Source organism: Podarcis raffonei, chromosome 8 (genome assembly GCF_027172205.1).
Source record: "Podarcis raffonei isolate rPodRaf1 chromosome 8, rPodRaf1.pri, whole genome shotgun sequence".
Taxonomy (NCBI): Eukaryota; Metazoa; Chordata; class Lepidosauria; order Squamata; family Lacertidae; genus Podarcis; species Podarcis raffonei.
This window is the reverse complement of record NC_070609.1, coordinates 87,598,294-87,622,050: the sequence shown is the minus strand read 5'-3', so window position 1 is coordinate 87,622,050 and position 23,757 is coordinate 87,598,294. Positions and strand designations below refer to the sequence as shown.

The 23,757-nt window shown below is 47.6% G+C and overlaps 2 protein-coding genes across 9 annotated transcripts in view; both read left to right on the top strand.

Moving 5' to 3' along the window:
• The window catches only part of SLC23A2 (solute carrier family 23 member 2), an 84,632-nt gene extending 76,236 nt beyond the window's left edge, over window positions 1–8,396 (top strand). For 7 of the 8 annotated variants that reach the window (XM_053401346.1, XM_053401347.1, XM_053401348.1 and 4 more), the window contains 2 exons: window positions 725–820; window positions 2,171–8,396. In XM_053401346.1, the coding sequence (XP_053257321.1) occupies window positions 725–820; window positions 2,171–2,406 (332 nt within the window). In that variant the 3' untranslated portion in view covers window positions 2,407–8,396. The remainder of the gene's footprint in view (window positions 1–724; window positions 821–2,170) is intronic. The other variant, XR_008331952.1, reaches the window with a different exon arrangement.
• A 3,942-nt stretch (window positions 8,397–12,338) lies between these two features.
• The window catches only part of RASSF2 (Ras association domain family member 2), a 44,613-nt gene continuing 33,194 nt past the window's right edge, over window positions 12,339–23,757 (top strand). Inside the window, exon 1 of the mRNA XM_053401350.1 lies at window positions 12,339–12,463. The gene's annotated coding sequence lies outside the window, so the exon portion shown is untranslated. The remainder of the gene's footprint in view (window positions 12,464–23,757) is intronic.

The window sequence follows — 23,757 nt, the reverse complement described above, 5'->3', positions numbered from 1 at the left end:
CTGGCCACATGACCCGGAAGCTGTACGCTAGCTCCCTCGGCCAGTAAAGCGAGACGAGCACCGCAACCCCAGAGTCGGCCACAACTGGACCTAACAGTCAGGGGTCCCTTTACCTTTACCTTAGGTGGGACTAAATTTCTTTTTGAGGTCCCTTGCAGTTTCATGGTTCCATGAACCCAACTTACACTGAGTCAGGCTATTGGTCCATCCAGCCCAGTACCGCCTACTCTTAACTGGCAGCAGTTTTCCAAGATGTCAGGCAGAGACCCTACTGCTACTTGCTACCTGATTCTGGACCTAGAACTGTCTGCATCCAAGGCCTGTGCTCTACCAATGAACTATAGCCCTTTCCTAGTAGGAGGGGAAATTGCCTCCCAACTGACTTTTGAGTAGTGCTGTCCATTGTGTCCATGTGAGGGATGGGGTGGATGGAATAGCAATATATATTTTTAGTTCTATTATTGCTTAATTACTTAAGATTGTCTTTTATATGTTTTTAGCTTTTTTTATTTTATCTGAGTCATTTTAATTTGTGCAAGTTTCCTTGAGTCCCTGGTATGATGATGATGATGATGATGAATATATGAGCATTGCTAAGCAATCCGCATCACCAGGTGTTTGTGCTGTGTGGACAGTGTGACTTTGGCTCCTGAAAATGTGTGTATGAATATGGCAGCTCTTCAGATTTTGCTCTAAGTCTCTCCCTCCCCTTTTATTCTTGCAGGAATAGCCAGCATTGATCAAGTGTTAAATGTTCTTCTCACTACAGCCATGTTCGTTGGGGGTTGTGTAGCATTTATTTTAGACAACACCATTCCAGGTGAGTAGTGCAAGAGGCTGCCTTTCCCCACTGTTTCCCTCCCCTGCCTTCCTGTTAAAGACACTGTGACGCTTGAGGCTGAAAATACGCAGCACAGCTACAGGTTGACACAGAGCACAATCCAACAGTGCAGATTGTGTGCTCTTAGGGAATCCTCATTCATTTCTGTGTGGCTGATGGGTTTGTAGGTCCCCTTCTACTGCCCTGAGGCAGCTGGAGCCCCTGTGCACAATTGCACAAGTATCACTTTCCAGGTATCCCACTCAGTGCTCAGGCTGAGGGAGTGGGGCCCGCTTTCCTGTGAAAGGGGCTTAGAAGCACATCATAAGAGCCTGCTGGAACAGGCCAATGGCCCCTCTAGGCCAGCATCCTGTTCGCACAGTGGCCAACCAGATGATGCCCTAATGCAGGCATGTCCAGAGTCCATTTCAAGAGCCTAATTGGTTTGATCCGGCCCCTGTGGCAGTTTATTTCCTGGCATAAAATCCTAAAAAAACCTCAACAATTTCAATCCTAAGAAAAGTTCAACAACTTTGGTTGGCCCTTAGGTCGGCCCTCACGGTCCTTCACTTCATCAAATCTGGCCCTCTTTGAAAAAAGTTTGGACACCACTGCATGGGGAGCCCACAAGCAGGATCTGAGCACAGAAGCACCCTTCTCTCCTTTGCCTCCAACTGGAGAGGCAGAGCACAGCCATCATGGCTAGCAGTCACCGATGACCCTCTCCTCCATCAATTTGTCTAATCTTTTAAAGCCATCTAGGTTGGTGGCCATTTCTGTCTCCTGCAGGAGAGACGCAGGTGGCTCTATGGTCTAAACCCCTGAGCCTCTTGGGCTTGCCGATCGGAAGGTCCATGGTTCAAATCTGCACAACGGTAGTGAGCTCCTGTTGCTCTGTCCCAGCTTCTGCTAACCTAGCAGTTTGAAAGCACACCAGTGCAAGTAGATAAATAGTTACCACTGCGATGGGAAGGTAAATGGCATTTCCATGCACTCTGGCCTCCATCCGGTGTCCCATTGCGCCGGAAGCGGTTTAGTCCTGCTGGCCACATGACCCGGAAAGCTGTCTGTGGACAAACTCCAGCTCCCTAGGCCTTAAAGCAAGATGAGCACTGCAACCCCATAGTTGCCTTTGACTGGACTTAACCATCCAGGGGTCCTTTACCTGCGGGAACAAGTTCCATGGTTTAACTCTGTGTTGCATGAAGGAGGACTTTCTTTGCTCTGTCCTGACTCTTGCATCATTCAGCTTCATTGGGTGTCCACGAATCCTAGTGTTATTAGAGAGGGGCTTATGTCTCTAATGTTCAGCTCTTGATGCAGCTCTCTCCCTATCCTTTTGATACCCAGGAAGCCCCGAAGAAAGAGGAATCCAGAAATGGAAGAAAGGAGTGTGCAAAGGGAGCAAATCCATTGATGGCATGGAAACTTATGACTTGCCTTTTGGCATGGAATTTGTGAGGAAGTACAAATGCTTCCGCTTTTTACCCATCAGCCCCACCTTCATGGGCTACACATGGAAAGGCTTCAGGCAAAACAGTGGCTGCCAGAGCACAGAGGAGGAGGACTCGGAGGCCACTGTATAGCCCCTGCTGCTGCAGCCCCTGTCGACCAGCTGCAGTGACAGACACCTCTGCAGTTCCTTGCTGACCTTGTTTTGTTTTATGTTTTTTGTATTTCTGCATTTTGAATTCTGGAACCAGAGCCGAAACAGATTATAAAATATAGCTTTCCTATTGTGGACAGTGATAGCTATCTATAACGTCTCTCTATAATTACATTGTGCTTTTTGTTTTGTTTTTAAGAAGTACTGTTAGAATTGCTTTTGCTGATTTTGGCGGGGCAACTGTTTAATCCAGATCCAAAATTGGTAAATATTGTAAACACAGCGCTTAAGCAGGCTGTGTCTTTCCCATTTTATAGCTGATACATTCCATTTTTTTATTTAACTCTCATAAGCCCCCAGTCATTTGTTGGCATTATTCTGGCAAATTATACCAAAGTGTTCCATACTCGACAGTGCTTTCAAAGCTTCCCAGTATTGTGTATTGGATGTACCGACAAGTGGTGCCTTTGCACAAGTTTCTGTTCCTAAGAAAGTGACATGGCTCTGGGGTGCTTAACGAGTCCTAACTGAGCACCTTTTGTGGACAGGGTTGACTGGGGCTTTGCCTCTGGCTGTCGTCAAATTGCACATCCCTGAACCTGACAGATTGCAACCCGACAAGCTCACTGTCTTGCATCCCTGCAGGCCAGTCTTTTAAAAGTGATATTTATTAAGCAGCCAAATTCACTACTGCTCAATGGAGAACGGAACTATCTGGTTGTCTCTGGATTCGTACTGACCTGCTTCATGCAGTTCTGCCTGTCCCAGAAACATCCTTCAGTTAATGTTGCCTTTGTGTTTTCCTCCCTTTCTGAACTTAACATGGGACCTGCTTTTAAAACAAGAGAGACCGTGTGTGCATCACTGTCCACTGGGTGGTTTAACGGGTATCGGGGGCGCACTGTGGGTGCCATTCTTGATTTTTTTCTTCTACTAGTCTTGGCTCTGACATTACATAGCTGTTAATGCTCATCATGCATTTATAATTGTAAAAAAAATATTCCTGTGTAATGTTCTTACTGTTGCAGATTAGTTTTTAGACATCAGCATTTTGTTCCTTTCTTATTGTCCCCCTACCCCCCGATTCAAAAAAGGCATTTTTGAAGCTGTGGAAAGATTTGTTAGAGAGGCATTAGGGTAAGTCTTCTCTCAAAGCCTGTACTCTCAAAGTTGGTGTGATCTAAGGTGCTCCTGTTTTGTATCTCTCTTTTCTGTTTTAGTTCCCAAAGCAGGTGCTGTACATTTGTCGTCAGTTTCTTGAGCATGAGAGGCATAAAGCCACTCTTGCCGATTACTGAGGCTATTATGGTTTGGGAAAGGTGTAAGGAGCTTTGATGTATCAGTATTGAATGGTGGGGAAGGGAAGGCAACCAGCAGGTGGTGGGCGTTTCCCACCATTTCAGTGACATTTTCATTGTATAGCTTTTCACATCAGGGTTATTTCCCCTCTCTGATCTTTCCTCAGAGACCTTGCAGCAGTTTGCTGTCTTGGATTCAAACCAGGTATCATGAAAACCAGCCCAAAAAGTAGCTGCTTTTAAATTTTTTAAAAAGGTTAAATCGGGGCCGTTGCATGAGCTTCAGAAACTAAGGCCACAATCCTGTGCATACTCACCTAGGATTAAGCTCCATTGGGCGCAGTGGGACTTACTTCTGAGTAAAAGCACAGGGGCAGCATGTTTGCTTTTCACCTTTATTTTATGAGCAACCAAAGAAAAGGTGGGTGGAAAGGAACCGCCCCCCTTATAGGTGGCTTATAATAATGCAAAATGCCAAAGCCAAGATTTTCCGCACACATTAGAACAGCCTTCGCCAACTTGGCGCCATCCAGATATTTTGTGCTACAATCCTCTTCCGCCCCAGCCAGCCTGGCCATATGGGAATTGTAGTCCAAAATCTAGAGGACACCAGGTTGTCGAAGGCTGCATTAGAGAGGCAAATGTTGTGTATTCATAACATTGTCAGAATTTAGTATATCCTTGTTTGGGTCATTTTTGTTTGCTAAGGTGCCAGTTGTTTGTTTATAGCAGAACTGAAGATGTCACTGAATGTGATGCACTACTGTAATAACACTCTTCCACAACTTCCCCTTTTGCTTCAGTAAAGGAGTAGATCTCCAATAGATTGGGCCCAGCGCAGTAAATAAGAAAGATGGGCTGTTACATGTGCCCTGCCACCAGCTGTGTGGCTACAGCTATCTAGAGTAGCTTTCATATTCTGCTAACAACTGCAGCAAGTTAAGCACCCAACTTCTTCAGTAGCTGCTTGACACATGCAGCTAAGAGCTAGTCCATATATCACACAGAGGGAAAAGAGGTGTTAAAGTGATCCATCCTTCTTGTCTCACTTCTGAGGTGCAAATGACGTGAGTTTTTAAAATGGAGTTCTACTGCCCTCCTGGGATATAGAGCTATGGAATGAAATGTTTCCAGAGTCTTGCAGTGTTTACAAGTGCAGTCCGCTTTACTCTGCCCCCATATATATATATATATATTCTGAGAGAGACGAGGCAGGTTCACTTTGAAAGGCAAAGTGGTTAAAGCGAAGGCCGTTGGGGGTTTTCTCTTGCAGAAGCAACCACAAGAGGGCATTGCGATTGCTGCTGCTTTTAGAAAGGATTTTTGACAGCCTGGATGCAGAGCATCCAGAAGGTCAGGTGCTTTTGCAGTTGTGGCAAGAATACTTTGTTGTCCTGAGAAGAAAGCATGCTTTTAACTTTGGAGAGAATTTTGAGAGTCCAAGATAGGAAAGTGTAGTTGAGATAGCAGGTCTTGGGTATCATTAAGAGCAGGAGATGGGAGTCAAGCACCATTAAAGCAAAAGAGCACAGCAGTGTTCTTTCACAGCTCCCATTAATTTCAGTGATGTTGGACACATGAATTTCTGGCAGATGGCACCCTGTGTTAATTAGTGGAAAGAACCATAATCTGTGCCTTGTCCAACTCTGGGATCAAAATGGCTTAGGACTGTATTCATAAGAGAGAATTCAGAAAACTCATTTTTCTGGATAACCTCCAAGGCCTGTAAATTTCAATTAAGGGAAGGTATATTTGATGTACCTCTTGTTAACTTTTCAAAGTGGTGTATGAATTTCAGCTACCAGACATTGGGCTTCAACAGTATATGTGCTCTGTTTCGAGTAGATCCCAGTATTGTGTGAGAGCAAAGAACGGTTAGCTCCTTACATGTATCCTAGCTGGAAGGAAGTCAGAACAAGGTTGTGATGCTTTGAATTGTGTGCTTATTGTAGCCTCCTGTCTTTCTGCTATTAAACAATGCTGCCCAGACAGATCACCTTATGAGAGAGGTTGGGGGAAATCACTGACAAATTTCAGTTAAAAGAAATCAATATTCATGACTAAACCATCACTGTCATGTCAAAGATCTATAAACGTATATTGAAAGCAAAACAATTTCTGAGCTTTTGTATTTAAAATAAAAACCTATGTTAATTTTTTTTAAATTAAGTACTCTGGCTAAGATTTATGAATGTGTCTTATAAAATTATGCCTCTTGAATTTATATTTAATGGTTAATTTTATCTGTGATTGAAAAAAAGTATTAATCAGAATAAGATGCATCAGGGAAGGAGTTTTTAAATTTACACAGTCGATTTGTCTTAACATCCTTTAATACTAACTTTCAATATGGCAACTTTGTACATGAATATTGCAGTATTCTATTTCCATAGACTTAAAAAAACCACGCCCAACGAGGAACATTTCCACCCAGGATAATAATTGTCACAGGTTTCCTGGGCGGGAGTGATATGATTGTCATGACAATGTCATGTGATAGAATTTCTTCATTGACGAATTGCTAGCGATTGTTTATACTTTATTTACCCATGCTTATGTCCTTTAAGTAGAAACAGAGAGAAGTTACTGATCACCTCTCTCTTGAAAACATTGGTACTGCTACCAGCATTGCTTGTGTACTAGCAATGGAACATGTTGAGCCCAGAGCAGGTCCAACTGTGAGAACAAGATGCGTGGCCACCTGACAGCGTAGCTTTTGATTCAGACTCCTGTTCAGCGGGTGACACTGTGGGAGGCATCCATAGCCTGGCCCCCAGGGGAACAATCCACAGGGACATTCTCCTACTTCCTTGAAGCAAGCAGGGGTTAACTGTGCTCTCGCACGGCTGCTGTTCATTTCCATGAGGCTTGTGAAGGGGAACCTTGCTGCGTTAATTATTTTGTATATGTTTGGAGTCAGGAGGTGAGAACGCCTTTTGGATTTTCTGCCTCAAACACCAAAATGTCTCTGGCTGGCTCTGGTTGAGAATTAGAAAGAGATGCTAATCAGATGCAAAGATGAAGCAATCAGACCAAAACATGTCAACCTCTCACTGATGGCACAGTTAGGCTCTAGCCTTCTATCATCTATGAAGTGCCAAATTCTGATGGCATGCGTAACTTCAGGCTTCTTCCCATGTTATGGTTAAGGAGAAGGACCATCCTTAGAGCCACTCACCCTCTCTGTTTTTCACCTCGGTGCCTCCTTGCTTTCAGCCCAATCCCAGCCACGAACTCTGCAGGTAGGGTTCCTAATCGATTCCTGTCGGAGTCGATGGGAGGAGTTGGGGAGAGCCTAATGGTTCAGGAGCTGATGGTTTAAAGCCATTGGCTAGCCTGAGCCTACTTCACTAGCTGAAGTATGTTTTCCACATATATCAAGGTGCTCCAAGGATGCAGCTGCTGAAGGCCCTTCCTCTCTATGTGGCTGCTTTTGCCTCCCAGAAAGAAGAATATCCCAGCCTAGTGAAGGTGTTTGTGGGAAGGCATATGATAAGGCTGCTTGTACACTCTTGGGGTTTTGATAGGCCCAAATTGAAAACGGGCCATCTGGTTCTTGACCCCTGTTCCCTTCCCTTTTGTTAGATGCAAGGGGCAGAGCCTCAAAACTGACTCCCATCCCACTTTCCCCTTTGCTCAGTGCCCAGAAGCAGCCTCCTTTCTCTTTGCACCATAAAGTGGAGAAGCAGCCCTGTGCCATCGGACGTGTGCCTGCATTCCAAAGTGACGACGCAACTCATATCTCAATATGCATGACAGACCAGCACAAAATGGCCTTTCCCCCTCCTTTCTTCTCCAGTGGCCTTCTTGAACCAAAAAATAACCAACCATTCACCACCAGAAGGCGGCGGCGTTGGGAGCAAGATACACTCACCATTTGTATTTTGTATTGTTTTCTTTTGCATGGTGCATGGTGCATATCTAGAGTTTCTCACTCAAACAGTTTCTTAACCTGCCTGGACGGAAGAGAGCAGACTGCTGGGGCTTCCCATTTTGTAGCGGTAGATCCTTTCCCATCTGTGCTGTGAGGCGGCCACGTGCTCACCAGTATTTAGCTTCTGCCCATTAGTCTCTATAACCGTTATAGTGCTGGGCTGCTTTAAGTATTGAGAATTCACCTTGAGTGGCATCAAAAACATTCCTGTTTGGTTATAATTTGCTTGTGGCTGTGATTAGTCATCAGTACATATTTGATAGCAGAGAATTCCCTTGTGTATTGCCTGACATCTTTCCAAGTGAACCATCTTGCTGTCAATCCAAACTCTAGTGCATCTTCTTTTTCTCCTCTTTGGTCTGTTCATAATAACAACTTTTGATGTAACAAACTCTTTTGACTGTTTTTTAGACAGTGGGGATAAATAATAATATTCTTTTTCCCATGAGGTTTTTTTTTTGTGAATGACTTTTGACTGCACAATCTCATGTTACAAACCAAGTTGGGTTTTTCCTCTGAGATGTGTAATTCTTTTATTGAGATTTTTATGAATTTTGTTGTGTTTTGTTGGGATATTTTTTTCTAACATTGCTTTATTAAACGTTGAAATATTTAAGAAATATGTAATATTTGGACCAGATGTTGTGAATAATAGTAGATAAATGCTATTTTATTCTGTATTTTTAAAAGCTGTTCAGTATAAATAAAAGTTGACATAGATGCAACTTTGCAACTGGACTTTCGTGGTCATTCTTCTGAGACAGAAGAACCAACATTAAGATGAACAGATGGCCAGCTCACTCCAAATGCTTTTTTAATCAGACGTAGTTGATGCTAGAGCCCAGAGACAGAGAGCTCTGTCTGTCTCTGCGCTACACTAGCAAACTCAACAGGTTTCCCTCTTTACAGGTACTGTAGACTGCAGTACCTTGGACAGCTACATCAGGGAAAGCCGGAAACTGGATTTGCCTCTCTGTAACCCTTCAGTCCCCTTTTGAGTAATAACCTGGAGCTTTTTAACTTCAGTTTTTCCCCAGCGTGGTGCGTATCAATTTGATTAATGCAATTGATTCTTGCAGTCCCTGCACTTAGGACTTCAACCAGGGGCTCCTACAGAATGAAGATGCCATTAGCCTTAAGGTTATTAAGTGCTGAACAAAATGTGTAGCAAAATAATTAAGCACAGAGGTTGTCGTCCCTGCAAGGCTCCAGAAAAAAATAAATCCAGAAATTGAACTAGCTTCTTCATCCTATATTGAATGCCTTGCAGAGTAAAACAGTAGCTCACCTTGGTCTTGTACCACAATTTTTGAATGGCTATAAAAAGGTAAAGGTACCCCTGCCCGTACGGGCCAGTCTTGACAGACTCTAGGGTTGTGCGCTCATCTCACTCTAGAGGCCGGGAGCCAGCGCTGTCCGCAGACACTTCCGGGTCACATGGCCAGCGTGACGAAGCTGCTCTGGCGAACCGGCACCAGAGCAGCACACGGAAACGCCGTTTACCTTCCCACTGGTAAGCGGTCCCTATTTATCTACTTGCAACCGGGGGTGCTTTCGAACTGCTAGGTTGGCAGGCGCTGGGACCAAACGCCGGGAGCGCACCCCGCCGCGGGGATTCTAACCGCCAACCATGCGATCAGCAAGTCCTAGGCGCTGAGTTTTTACCCACAGCGCCACCCGCGTTGAATGGCTATATACAGTGGCAAATGCTATTCATTATATAGCACCACCAGTGTGTGTGATGCTTTGCAGGGTTCAAGAGAGCAAGTCCCTGCCCTGATGAGGTGGTGACTGCCAAGTATTCTTTAGCTGTGGTTCCTGCACTGCAGGGAGTTGGACTAGATGACCCTTGGATGAAGGGTTTTTCAGAGTAACTTGCTACCTCTTGCTTTACCCCCCCCCCCACCAAAAAATAATCCTGGGGATGCTGATCTAGTCAAATTAAGGGATGGATGAATTGTTGCCTGGTTCCCATAGCCCCAGCCTGTTTTTTCCTCCTCCATCTGTCATACCAGGGATGATGAAAGGTGCAGTCTGAAAATATCTAGGGGGGCACAGCCCCCACATCTCTGTCCCAAGTAGTTTCCTGCAGTGCCTAATGAGTTGGGTCAGCCCTGGTTGTATTTCAAAGGACAATAAAGATGGAGTAAAAAGTGGTATTTCAAGAGTTATGTGTTTGCAGGATGCTGAAACAGTCCTCAGATAGCTTTTTCTGAAACAAAGCCTGTCTGATAATGCTCTCGTTCCAAGTGGGAGTTAGCCCCACTCCCCACAAAAAAAACAAAAACCTGTTGTTAATCCAGGCACATGCTGTGTGTGAAATATTACCAGCTTCCCTCTCAGGGCTGTCTCCTGTGTGAGCTGGCTCTCTAGAAATAATTCACAATTTCTAAAGATAGCTGACTTAACAGTCTCTCATACATTCCTGTTAGTCGTTTCACTTCTTTGCCACCAAGGCCCCAACTTATGCAATAATTAGCTGGTGTGGGTGGGTGGGTGTATGAATGTGTGTGAATGCTTAGGATCCGTTTTCAAGAGCCACAATAATTTAGCTATTCCCAGAGGAAATAGTTGGCCCTTTTGTTAATATTTTGGGCAACAATACTGGATGCGACTTGCCCAAATTGAGTTCTAATGAATGTTTAATGTGACACTGTAGAAAAGAAGGCCAAACTAATGGCAATAAGAAAACAGCCCTTTGTGGAGGAAAATAAAACGGAGGGTTTTACTTCCTCGCAATTAGATACCTGATACAGAGGGCAATCAGCACATACATGAACGATTGTGAATACTGCGAATTATTTCAACTCAGAGGCACCATGCAGGAGCTTCAAAAGTGTGCAGAATTAATGTCAACGCACCTCTATTATTGGTGGATAACCTTGGGAAACCTTGTTTTTCTAACTTGAGTTTCCTGAAGTTCATTCTGTGGAAGACTAGCCGTGATTTTAAAAGGGTTCACTAAAGAACAATAGGAGAGGATGTTTTTCATGTTTAAGTCCATTAGTGGCAGAGGCTCTGCCAACATCTGTAGCTCCTGCTGTGATTATGAAAAGCAGCATTTTCCTTGCGGCTGCCCAGGTGTGGAACTCCTCTTCCCCCACCAGCTCAATAGAGCCCCCCCTACACTGTCTGTGTTCAGCATCAGATTAAGATGCATGAATTCCCCCAGGTTCATAGATCTGGCTGATGTTTTGTTAACCTGCTCCCCTTTTAATTAAAGTTGTGAATCCGTGGTTCATCCATAGAGCAACTGCGCTCCTCCACAGTCACCTGGGCACAGGAGGGCAGGTAACAAAGGAGGCAATCAGAATTGTAGAGTTGTGACTCAGGGTCCTCCAGCCCCCTTCAGTGCAGGAATCACAGCTAAAGAATCCCTGATAGGTGACCATCCAAGGTCTGTTTAGAAACCTCCAGTGAAGGGAGTCTCCTCCACTGTTCAACGCCTCTTAGTGCCAGAAAGTTCTTCCTAATCTCTAGTGGAAATCTCCTTTCTTCTCACTTGAATCCATTGGTTTGGGTCCTCTCCTCAGTCCTCTCAAAGGACAAATGGCCATTGGATTCCAATGGCAAGAAAGGAGATTGTGACTCAACATTAGGCAAAACTTTCTGTTGAACATTGGGATGGACTTTCTCAGAATCACAGAATCGGAGAGTCTGGAAGGGTCATCCAACCCCCCATGTGGCGGACTCTCCTTCGTTGTGGGTTTTCAAAGCAGATAATAATAATAATAATAATAATAATAATAATAATAATAATAATAATTTATTTATACTCTGCCCATCTGCCTGGGTTTCCCCAGCCACTCTGGGCGGCTTCCAACAAAACACTAAAATACAATAACCTATTAAACATTAAAAGCTTCCCTAAACAGGGCTGCCTTTAGATGTCTTCTAAAAGTTTGGTAGTTATTTTTCTCTTTGACATCTGATGGGAGGGTGTTCCACAGGGCGGGCGCCACTACCGAGAAGGCCCTCTGCCTGGTTCCCTGTAACTTGGCTTCTCGCAGGGAGGGAACCGCCAGAAGGCCCACTGGCAGTGTCTGGGCAGAAGGAGGGAGGTGGAGACGCTCCTTCAAGTATACTGGGCCAAGGCCGTTTAAGGCTTTAAAAATCAGCACCAACACTTTGAATTGTGCTCGGAAACGTACTGGGAGCCAGTGTAGGTCTTTCAAGACCGGTGTTATATGGTCTCGGCGGCCGCTCCCAGTCACCAGTCTAGCTGCTGCATTCTGGATTAGTTGTAGTTTCTGGGTCACCTTCAAAGGTGGCCCCACGTAGAGCGCATTGCAGTAGTCCAAGCGGGAGATAACTAGAGCATGCACCACTCTGGAGAGATAAGTCCTTGCTGGAGCCGCATTGCAGGGAGGGGTGGACTAGATGACCCCTGGGGGTCCCTAACCAACGCGACGGTCCACTTGGCTGCCCTGGCTTCTCTTGCTCCAAAAGGGGCAGCAGGTTTTTGGAGGTCGGAGGCTAGCAAAACCCTGCCAACCCTGGAGGGAGCCCCAGAGGCCGGGACCCCCAGCGCCCCTCCAGCCCGGGCAGGGCTCCGCTCGATAGCATTGTCTGGCCGGGCTCACCCCCCCCCCAGCCCCCCAGCAGCGGGAGGAGCCTCCAATGAGCCGGCGATTGGCTGGGCGGCGGCGGGGAGGGGGCGCCCGAGAGAGAGGCCGGCCGGCCGGCGGGGGCGGGGACTCCTCCCCCGGCAGCTGCGAGGAGGGGATCCGGGCGGCGGCCGCCGTCGTCTGCTGCCTGCCAGGACGCCCTGCCGCGGGATCGGGGCCCGGGGAGGGGCGCTCCCGGTAAGTTGCAGCCGGACCTCGCCTGGTGGAGGGAGGGGGCGCAACAAAGACGCACGTGCACCCCCCCGGGGGGGGAACGAAAGACTCTCCGCATCTTCCGACGGCCGGGCAGAAGAGACCCACGAGGTGCATGGGGGGGGCGGGGGGGTGATGCTGCCTGGGGAGAATCAGCCGAGTTTGGAAGGACCCCCCCCGGAAGAAGCCCCTTTAGAGTCGTGGGCGCCCAACTCGGAGAAGGCGGCTGCTCTCTCTGCGCCCTTCTTGGAGTTGGGCGGGACTGGCGGGGGGGGGGTGCCCGGCGGAACCCCCCTTCCCACCGCTTATCCCTGACCTATCCGCTCAGCCCCAAGCGCCTGACTTCCGAGTAAACCCGCCTGCGGAAGACGGAGAGGCGACCTAGGGATCTGGAGCCCATCCTTCCCGGAGCGGGGCGCGGAGAAGAGGAGGGTCTCCTGCGCAAGCAGCTGTTCAGATGGAGGAATGAATGAATGGGAATTGGGGGGGGGAGCGGGCCCCTTTGTGGCTCCCATTCGTTGCGCTGGGTGCTTGTGCAGGCAGGATCGGGCCCAGGACGACTTTCTGACACTCTCTGGGAGGAGAGTGTAGTTAGTGGTTAAGAGGAAACAGTTGGTGCTGCTGTTTCTGGGGCGGGGTGGGACAGGCCAGGACTCCTGGGTTCTCTCTTGAGCCCCGGGAGGCACTGGAGTGGGGTGAAAGAAGAGGATGTTAATTAATTAAGGAAGGCCACCCTAGGGACTGGGAATTTGGGGAGGGTATTCCCTTCCTCTAAGTGGGTGACTCCTCCCCCCCTCCCCATGGCTTTGTCTCTCTCTATTCATCCCTCCCCGTGATGGACTGTCGCTGCCTTTGTGGCTGGCTGTACCATCTCTGCCCCCACCCGGGTAATTTGTTATCTGCCACTGGGACGCAGATTCTCAGCTCCACAGAGGATGAGGAAGTGGGTTGGGAGGGGGAGGGGAGGGGTGGCTGAAAGAGGAAGAAAGTGGGGCTTGTGAGTTTTGCAAAGTGCTGCTCTACGCAGAGGGGTGAGTCTGTCTATTCCTCTTAACCATTAGCTTTTTTTTGGGGGGTGGACTTTAGCCGGGTGGAAAGAGAGCTTGCATGTTACTCTTGTAGCTTGTACCCCAGACATGCCTCCTAAATGCACTGGATTGTAAATTTGGGTGTGTTCAGGCTCTCTCTCTCCCCCCCCCCCCCACACACTTTGAGATATTAAGTCCCATTGCATCTGATGAAGTAGGCCCAGTCTCAATAAACGTCTACCAGTTTTTTTGTTAGTGCCAAAAGATTCTTCTCTTGCAATGGACTTGATTTCCATCTACAAACTTTTGCTTTGCTTCTCTTCTGCCTGCCTTTGAGACTCTCTCAAAGTCTTCCTCCCATTTTGTCCAGCTCTAGCAAATAACCTCCAGTATAATGTTTAATGTTCAGCAAGATCTCTTCTGGAGCACCACATCTGCATATTTCTTAATCTGCTCTGTCCCTGAAGGATGGGTAATATTCAAAATAATAATATCCAGCTCTGGAATCAATGGCTTCCAAGTGCAGAAGAATCAGTTGCTGGCTGCCCCTTCTTCATTTCTTCCTCCAGTACCAAGACTGTGTGAAAGAGGGGTGGAGCACCACATTCTTCCCTGATAGTTCATATGTGGTTTGTTCTCGGTTCTTAACTGACTCTGCAGGCAGATAACCAACAATTCTTCTGTGCTCAGTTTTGGTGGGCAGCATGAACAACATTTAATTCTCTGACTTTTTCTAGTGATCAGGTTGTTTTAGGAGTACTAAACATATGCCTTCCTAGCTTCAGCTTTTTTGTGTTCTAAAAGGACCCTAACAATCTTGATAGCTCTGCCATTAAGACTCAGGCCTTCTTGATTTTCATCTTGTCACTAAGCAGTTGGGTCAGAGAAGATGCCATTCAGCGGTAGAACACAAACTTTGCATGTAAAAGGTCCCAGGTTCAGTCCCCAGCAGCTCCAGTAAAGGTAAAGGGACCCCTGACCATTAGGTCCAGTCGTGGCCAACTCTGGGGTTGCGGCGCTCATCTCGCTTTATTGGCTGAGGGAGCCGGCGTACAGCTTCCGGGTCATGTGGCCAACATGACTAAGCCACTTCTGGCAAACCAGAGCAGCACACGGAAACGCCGTTTACCTTCCCGCCGGAGTGGTACCTATTTATCTACTTGCACTTTGACATGATTTTGAACTGCTATGTTGGCAGGAGCAAGGACTGAGCAACGGGAGCGGGGATTCGAACCGCCGACCTTCCGATCAGCAAATCCTATTCTCTGTGGTTTAACCCACAGTGCCACCCGCGTCCCCTAGCAGCTCCAGTAGGCCAAACCTAAACAGACTGGAGAGCCCTGCTTTGTTTAACAAGCCCCCCACCCCCAAAGGAGGACTCATGAACCCTGGAAACACACTTGGGTTCATTGTACTCTGATCCACATCTGGGGACCTGCTTCGTACCCTTTCGTAGCTTTGCTGCTCTTGAATTCCGTAGAAGGTGGGATAGAAATGTGATGAAATAAGCAAGGAATTGATGATAACTAAATTCTACTACAAAATGAATTATTGCTAAATGCTGAAAATCGAGGAAAAAAATTTCAGAAGAGTTAAAGAGTGTCTGGAAAACCTTAATGAGGCTTAAGTGAACATGCTGCATTAAGCAGAGAGAAGCTTTTTTTGTTCCAAGCTGGGCTCGTTTCCTAACTTTTTGGAAGGAGAGATACAAAAACCAAATGCTCAAGCTGATTAATTTCTTTATTAGTGTGCCAGAGGGTTCCGAGATTTGCCCATTTGCCAGCACAAGTGAAAACTAGACCCAGGCAACCAGGCAAGGAAACTATTTATTTGCAAATTAGAAAAGGTTTGCCTTTGCCTTCCATGCTGTTGAAGTGCCCAGAAATTACAATATATGCATATTTGAGCAGGCAAACTAATAACAAGTTTTGTTGGCTATGAATTCCACTTGGACAGGTGGAATTTATTTACATAGGTGCACCTGGATGGTGCAGTGGCTTCTGGTGAGAGCTTGTGAACTCCCACCGGAAGCCGCAGTCGCATGACCCCAGCAGTGGCAATGGGGGTGCCACCCCATGGGGTTCTGCAGCCTGAGGCAGCCACTTCAGTCTGTCTTATGGGTTGGCCGGCTGGCTCTGATGCAGCCAAAAGTCTGGATTCGCTTTTTAAGGCTATGGAGAGGTATAGCACTACGGAGAGCAAGGGAACTGTTAGAAGAGAGGAAACAGGAGAGAGGGGTGCAAGTGGACCTTGGTGCCTGCAGCCATAGAGACCTAATGGTTGGGTTAATTGAAACAGAAGGAATAAAGATCAGTGGGAGAGTGCAGGGTGGGTTTCTAAGCCAAGGATTTGGGATTCTTGGCAGAAGGGTGCAGGGAACCGCAGTTGGCAAAAGTCCAGAGGCAGAGCCAAAGGGGGCGATTTCCAGAATTCTGAGGCTGCAGCACTTCTGACTTTAAGCAAAGAGCCCCAGGGGGAATTAAGCCACCAGGACAGAAACTGTCTCCTTCCGCGAAGGGTGGCAGTGTGTTGTTGTGTGCTTAAATTTGGGTAAAAACAACTTTTAAGAGCCATGGGGAAACCATGGGGAAATCTGGCCAAGCCAAAGTATATTCAGTTCCCATTAATTTTAAGGCAAGTCAGCGGCTTGCCCGAGTGCCCAAGGCTGCTGCAACAGTAGGAACTTCCCCTGTTGAGCAAAGCAAGATTTGAATGGCACTTGGCAATGTGGCTTTCCATAAAAATGTTGAATCGGAAGTTTCCTATCCCTGTTTGAAGAATATTATTGGGGTTTCGTAAAATTACATCGTATTTTTATTATTGTGCGCCTCCCTGAAATCGACTGGCTTTAATTAAAGCAATTAAATAAAAGGCATTCAAAATCGGGGGAAATGTGTGCATGACTGATCTGCATAAAAATTTGCCTAAGCTGCAGAAAGTTGTCTCCAGCTGAGATGGAGGCGGTTGCTAGAAGCCACAGGTGGAGAGGGGGCTCTTTGTGCTCACATCCTGCTTGCTGGTTTCCCATGGACATCTGGTTGGCCACTGTGAGAACGGAATGCTGGACTAGATGGACCATTGGCCGGATCCAGCAGAAGGACTGTTCTTAGGTTCTTGCTTGCTCTTTCAGAAGGAAGCCTTGAATTTTATGCACGATCCGCTGCTGGGGTCTTCCAGCGCTGACATGCTGTTGCTTCATTAAGAGTGTGGAAGAGAGACTGGCTTGCTGAGTTGCATCTGGGCTGGATTTAAGCGCTTGCTGCAGATTGCCACAGACCTCCCAGTCAGAAGCAGCAAAAAGTTGAGGGAGGCATGTGGGGGTGGGTTTCACATATCTGAAAGAAGCTGCAACTCTCAGGCCAGCAAAGATGATGGATACCAGTCCTGATCAACCAGGAACCTGCTTCTTTTCTGTGATCAGATGTAGCAACACAAATAGAACTTCTGTCACATTCAGCTGCTACCATCAGGTGTCAAGAAACAGAGGCATGCATGTGTGAACCAGATCCTTGTGTGAAGCATATGCAAGATGCAGAATAGGGTGCAATTCACACTTCTATTCTGGGACGTGGGTGGCACTGTGATTTAAACCACAGAGCCTAGGGCTTGCCGGTCAGAAGGTCAGCAGTTCGAATCCCCGCAGCGGGGTGAGCTCCCGTTCCTTGGTCCCAGCTCTTGCCAACCTAGCAGTTCGAAAGCACGTCAAAGTGCAAGTAGATAAATAGGTACCACTCCGGTGGGAAGGTAAACAGTGTTTCCGTGCACTGCTCTGGTTCATCAGAAATGGCTTAGTCATGCTGGCCACATGACCTGGAAGCTGTACGCCGGCTCCCTTGGCCAGTAAAGCGAGATGAGCGCCGCAACCCCAGAGTCATCCGCGACTGGACCTAATGGTCAGGGCTCCCTTTAACTTTACCTTTACATACTTCTACTCAGGATTGATTGGGCACCATGTAGGGATCTTCTGACATGTAGTGTTAGAGCTTGGGTAGGCAAACTAAGGCCCAGGGGCCGGATCCGGCCTAATCACCTTCTAAATCCAGCCCGCAAACGGTCCAGGAATCAGCATGTTTTTACATGAGTAGAATGTGTGCTTTTAAAAAGCATCTCTGGGTTATTTGTGGGGCATAGGAATTCATTCATCCCCCCCAATATTGTCCAGCCCCCCACAAGGTCTGAGGGACAGTGGACTGGACCCCTGCTGAAAAAGTTTGCTGACCCCTGTGTTAGAGTGTCAGATAAGGACCTGGGACACCAGGGTTCAAATTCCTACTCGGCCAGGAAGCTTGCTGGGTGATCTTGAGCCAGGGTTGTTGGAGAATAAAATGGGGAGGGGGAGAACTATATGTGCCACCTTGGGGGAAAGAAAGGTGTGCTTTGAATGTAAGAAATAAGAAATCTTATATAGGAAGAGTGTCTGTGTGTGTGTGTGTGTGTGTGTGCAAGCCAAGATAGTAAAACTGTTGAAAGTACAGGATTTTGAGACTACATTGGGACTACAACTCCCATCATCCCTAGCTAACAGGACCAGTGGTCAGGGATGATGGGAATTGTAGTCTCAAAACATGAAGTACAGGATTAAATTGAAAGTTAGTCTCAGCAAACAGATGCTTAGTGCCATTCACTTCCCTCTTGATCCGTTGCCCAGGTGCTGCCCAGGGGAGCTGAGCACCACTGCTCTCCTGAAGGGTCTGCAGGCGGACTTTGGATTAGGGGGCAATTTCGGTGCTGCTTCACCTGGGTAGCAGCTGCTGGTTTGCAGAGCAGATGGCCTTGCTGGGACCAAGAAAATAGTTTTAAAGTTATTTTTAGTTTGGATTATGGCTTTTGTGGGGGGTGTCAGTTTGGCCCCCAAGAGTGTTTATGTATGTGAAATGGAAGCAAAATGTATTGCAGCTGATCAGATCCTGCCATTTAGGTTCTCTTGATTCTGTAAGTTGGGAAACTGATGCCAAAAGAAGCCCGTTTCTCTTGTGAGAAAGCAGGCTGGGGTCTCCTTTTTTGAAATGAGAGCTGTCACTTCAGAGGATGGGCCTGCAGGCTCCCTGGGGGAGGCAGCCCAGCCCTCAAAGGTGCCACCGCATGGCATGCCTTCGTATGTCTGTCCTTGGCATTTCTTGCTGTAGGCAAAGGTAACGCTCTGATAATTTCAAGGAGCAGAAATTCTCTCCCTGAGGCCAGGAGTCATGCAACCCCTCCAGCTGTCCCTGTTTTCTGATCTCTGCTAGATCACTGTCCTGGTTTGGTTTTTGTTTTTACTCTTAGCAACAAAACAAAACCTTGTAAAAATGCTGCTAGATTTGGTGCTGTGCGTCGGTTTTCAGGCGTCTCCCTGCTGGAGTTCCGAGTTGGCCAGCAAATGCATCTCTGGTACATTTCTCTGGCTTGCAGCTTCCTGCAGCCAGGTGCCCACCAGATGTTTCAAGCCGGGGTTGCAGACGTGCTGTACCTTTGAAGCACATTCAAAGCACATTTCCCCCATCAAAGAATTCTGGGCACTGGAGTTTGTTAAGGATTGCTGGGAACTGTAACTTTGCAACTGCAGTGCCCGGAATTGTTTGAGGGAAAGGATTTGCTCCAATTGTGCTTTAAAGGTATAGTTCAGGCATAGGCAAACTCAGCCCTCCAGATGTTTTGGGACTACAACTCTCATCATCCCTAGCTAACAGGACCAGTGGTCAGGGATGATGGGAATTGTAGTCTCAAAACATCTGGAGGGCATAGCTGCCAACCGCCTCTTATTTGGCGGGAAAGTCCCTTATCCCAGCGCCGTGTCCCGCTGCTGTCCCTTATTGTTGCTGTCCCTTAAATTTCCCGGGTTTCAAAGGAAGCAGCTCCTCTCCCTCCCTTCCTGCCGGCCAGGGAGGAGGGAGGCTCCAACTGTGTTGCTTGGCTGCGTTCCTCACCCAATAAGGAGTCTCAGAACGACTGGGGGGTGGAGCTTGCATGCCTTGTGCCAATCAAATCAGCCACGTTGCCTGGGTACTCGCCTTTGCTCAGCGCTTCCAAGCGGAGAGGTGACGGTGGTTTTCCTTGCTGCATCCCCTTTGCCGGGTTGCTGTGCTGTGGGAACCACCAGTTGAGGCTTCGTTTGGCTGCTGGCTGGGCTTTCTGCCTTTGGCTTGGAGGGGCTCAGAAGCTGAACATACCTGTGCTTGGAAAACCCCTTATTTTGGCTGCTGATCCCTTATTTTTGAGGCTGCTGGTCCCTTATTTTCAAATCTGTAAGTTGACAGCTATGCTGGAGGGCCGAGTTTGCCTATGCCTGATATAGTGTATTACACAGCCTACAACTGCCATCCGTCTTAAGTCAGCATCAACATGCACCCATCAGCCCCAGTTGTGCTGTCTGGATCTGATGGGAGCTGCCGCTCAAAACGTCCCAAAGGTGCCAGGATGGTGGAGCCCAGTGTCGTGCGTGCGGCTGAACACTTAAGATGCCAATCAATGCTCACTCTGTCGTTGTGTCCACACTTCAGCTGCTGAGCTGCCTCTTGGGCAGCTAGTAACCTATTGCAGGATGAATAGATGTTGGTAGTATATCTTTAACCTAAGGATCAAATGACCCCTTGGCTTCTAAAGGAGTTGAGCAGAAGCGACTGTTACAAAAGTGTCTGCCTGCATATGCAGCACTCCCTCCCTTGTCCAAAAGGTTGGCTTGTTATTTGTCATGAAACTGACGGTGTGTTTACATGCTGCTTCAGAGAGCAAAGTTACAGTAGAAGCAGGCAGCATCTCGCACGCTACAGACACAGCTTGATCTAAAGAGGACAAGGAGGTTCCTTGTCAAAAGCTTAAAGAGAGAATGTGTGACGTTTGACACAGACTGGCGCTAAAAGTACAGCAAGAAGGGGAGTGGATACCTGGAGCAAAGCTCTCAGACTGGTCCTTGAGAGCACAGAGTGAAAAGGGGTCCATGTTGGAGTTGTTAGAGCTGACAGACCATTGAAAGTGTAAGTACTGTTTGGAGCCAATGTTAGGTTATGGAGAAGGGAAGCGGTCTTTTAGAGGAGTAATTCGGTAAGAACACCTTGATTCCTCTATTTCATTATTCATTTCTTACAAGTTCCTGTCTGCTAGTTATTCTGCTTACCTGACTTAGTTTGTAGTTGAAAGAATATAATCCTAGTGAGAAATGACTAACTGGTTTATCTTTGTTTGTTTCCTGTCTTCTGTGTGGAGCCCATTCTTTTTGGAGGAGATGTGAATTACCGGTAAATTTTGCTAACAAGAGATTACTGTGCTGATATTTACATAAAGTCTTGAGAGATCAGGAAGCTTTTCCAGGACGATAAGGACTCTTATCAGGGTCAGGAAAGTCCATTGAGCAGTATATTTTAAATCAAGTTTATGCCAGCTGTACTGATGCCATGATCTGCAGTAATAAAACACTGGAGAAGTTCCAGTTGGCGCTCATCATTACACAACTGAGTTGTGCCTTTGGCAGTGGGTCAGGGTGGAAGGAAGGCTCTGAGCCTTGGGGTGGGGAAAGGGAGGTGACCAGGGCATCCCTGGATTCATTTATGAAATGCTGGTAGGTCTGGTTTCCTCAGTTCAGCCATGGGACTGTCAGAGGCCCTGTTCAGCTGTCTGGTTCCCATCATGTGAAAAAGCTTGCAGGAAAGTGTGGGCTCAGCCCCCTCCCTTCAACAGCCCCACACCAAGCACCCGGTGTTAGCCTGACAGAGTGGTCTCCTTTTCCATTTCCAACAGAAGGAACCTCTATCTCTCAGGGTTCCTGTCCCCACGTTGGAAGCAAACACACCCTGCTTCAGACTGAGCCACGGCCGGCACTGAAAGTGGAGGTTTCCACTGGGTGTGGTGTTCTTGAGGACCTCTTTGTGCATTCAAGGTCCATGGGTAGCCCTGACTGGCCATGGAAGCCAAAGACCTGAGAGACGAGGTATTGATTCCCCACTCAGCCATGGGTGACCTCGAACCAGTCACTGTTTTCTCTCAGCCTAATGTGCCTCACAGGGTTGTTGGGATTACATGACAAGTGGGGAAACCATGTACACCACCTTGAAAAAATGCAAGAAGTAAATGGGTACCAGAAGGGACACGGGTGGTGTTGTGGTCTAAACCACAGAGCCTAGGGCTTGCCGATCAAAAGGTCGGCGGTTCGAATCCCCCTGGTGGGGTGAGCTCCCATTGCTCTGTCCCTGTTCCTGTCAATCTAGCAGTTCGAAAGCACGTCAAAAAGTGCAAGTAGATAAATAGGTACCACTCCAGCAGGAAGGTAAACGACATGTCTGTGCGCTGCTCTGGTGTCAGTGTTCTGTTGCGCCACAATTGGCTTAGTCATGCTGGCCACATGACCCGGAAAAACTGTCTGTGGAGCGGAGAAACGCCGACTCCCTCGACCTGTAAAGTGAGATGAGCGGCGCAACCCCAGAGTCATTTGCGACTGGACTGTCAGGGGCCCCTTTACCTTTAAATGGGTACCACATGCCCGAACAAGGTGACGGTGTGTGCAGAATAACCTCTTTTAAACAGGGTAGCGCAGTGTGCTGCGGAGTTTACTTTTGTGCTTCTGTATGTTGAAGGTCTGGTTGTTCCACACCTGGTGTGCTTGGGCTCTTTCCTCCCCTTCTCTTTCCTCTGTTCCTTCCTCCATCGCTCATCCCTGGGCAGCTGGGAGCTACGCTGCCATGAGGCAGATGGATGGTTCTGTGTCTCCATTAACAGGAGAGAGGCTGACAAATGGAGCGACTTTCTGCAAGGCCAGATGGGAAGGGCTGCTTCCGAGAGCAGACTGAGATGGAGGAGGGTGTCTGAGGAGGGAGGGGAGGCCCAGTGGTCCTGCTGCAGGAGGAACGGACGGCAGGCGTAACAGCTGGTCCAATGCCAATGTCACTCTAGGTTGGATTATTGCAAAGCTTTGCATCCTCACAACACACCAGTGTTTGCACTGCACACAAAGGCCCCAACATTAATTGTGTGGCTTTTTAAAGCTTCCTCAAAGAAGCTTAGGCAGGAGGCAGCATATGTTGTCTCCCCAGCGGCATTTTATCCCCATAACTTGGGGGGGGGGGAGGAACTGTGGCCCTCCCAAAAAATTTTTTAATGCATGCGCACACAAAGCGAATGCAGAATTAGCCCTGGTGAGTAAACAGTGGGCACTGGGCGTGCAATGCTGGGTCACACCAAGCTTCATGGCTGAGTCAAGGCAGTGCAAAGAATTCAAAATTTAAAACATCTCTTGCAGGTATTTTGATTTATTCGATGCTCCTAAAAAGGTCAGAGCAGCTCACAAGAATGAAAGCAGTAATAAAAACATAAACTAGTTGACTAGAAATTAAGGCCTTACAGTAGCGGGAAACCGACATGCACAGATAAAAAGAAGTCGTACTTCACGTGGGGCGTAGTTAAACCGTGGAACTCCCTCCCACAGGAAACAGTTGTGGCCTTCAGCTTGGGTGGCTTTGAAAGAAGATGGACAAATTCATGGAAGAGAGGGCTGTTGATGGCTACTAGCCATGACAGCTGCGCTCTGCCTCTGCAGTTGGAGGTAGCGATGTTTCTGAATACCAGTGGCTGGAAACTCCGGGGGGGTGGGAGGGTCCTGCTATACTAGATGGGCCCCCACTGGCCTGATCCTGCAGGCTCTTCTTGTGTCCACACACATACCAGTTAAAAAGGAAGTTCTGTTTGCCTTATAGCTCCAGCCCTCCACCGCCTTTAGCTACACCCATTTGGGACTACTCTGCTCCTCTTTTCCTACTGCAAATGGGCCCGTGGTCTGAACTAGCGCCTTCCTCTGCCCCTGCTTGCTTCTCCTCAGTGCAGCTGCTTCCAAGATTTCCTCTCTGGAGGGAGAGATGCTTCCTTGCACAGCTGGCTCTGCTCCTTCCTTCTAACCGGTGCAGTGGATGCTCAGAGTTTGGGTTGCCAAGTAGAATTAAGCTCCCACACCAGAACATCTGGAAAGAGGCAGGAACTCAGCTGCTTCTGCTGGAAAGTGTGTCTGCGAATCACAGAAGTCTTGGAGCTTTATCTTTGAGGGGTCCTTTTGAGCAGGATGTGTGAGCTGTACTTTTAAGGGTTGGGGGGGTTCTTTCTCAAGGACCTCAATGCTGCTTTTGCCAGCTCTGAACCTCTTGTTGTTCTCCAGGATACAGAATGGAGGGCTGGGGTTTCCTCCCCCCCCCCATTTTTTTTTATTGTTTTTCCACATTTATGACAAATATAACATATAATACACACAAAAGAAAAGACATTACAATACTAAAATAAAATAAAAATATAAAC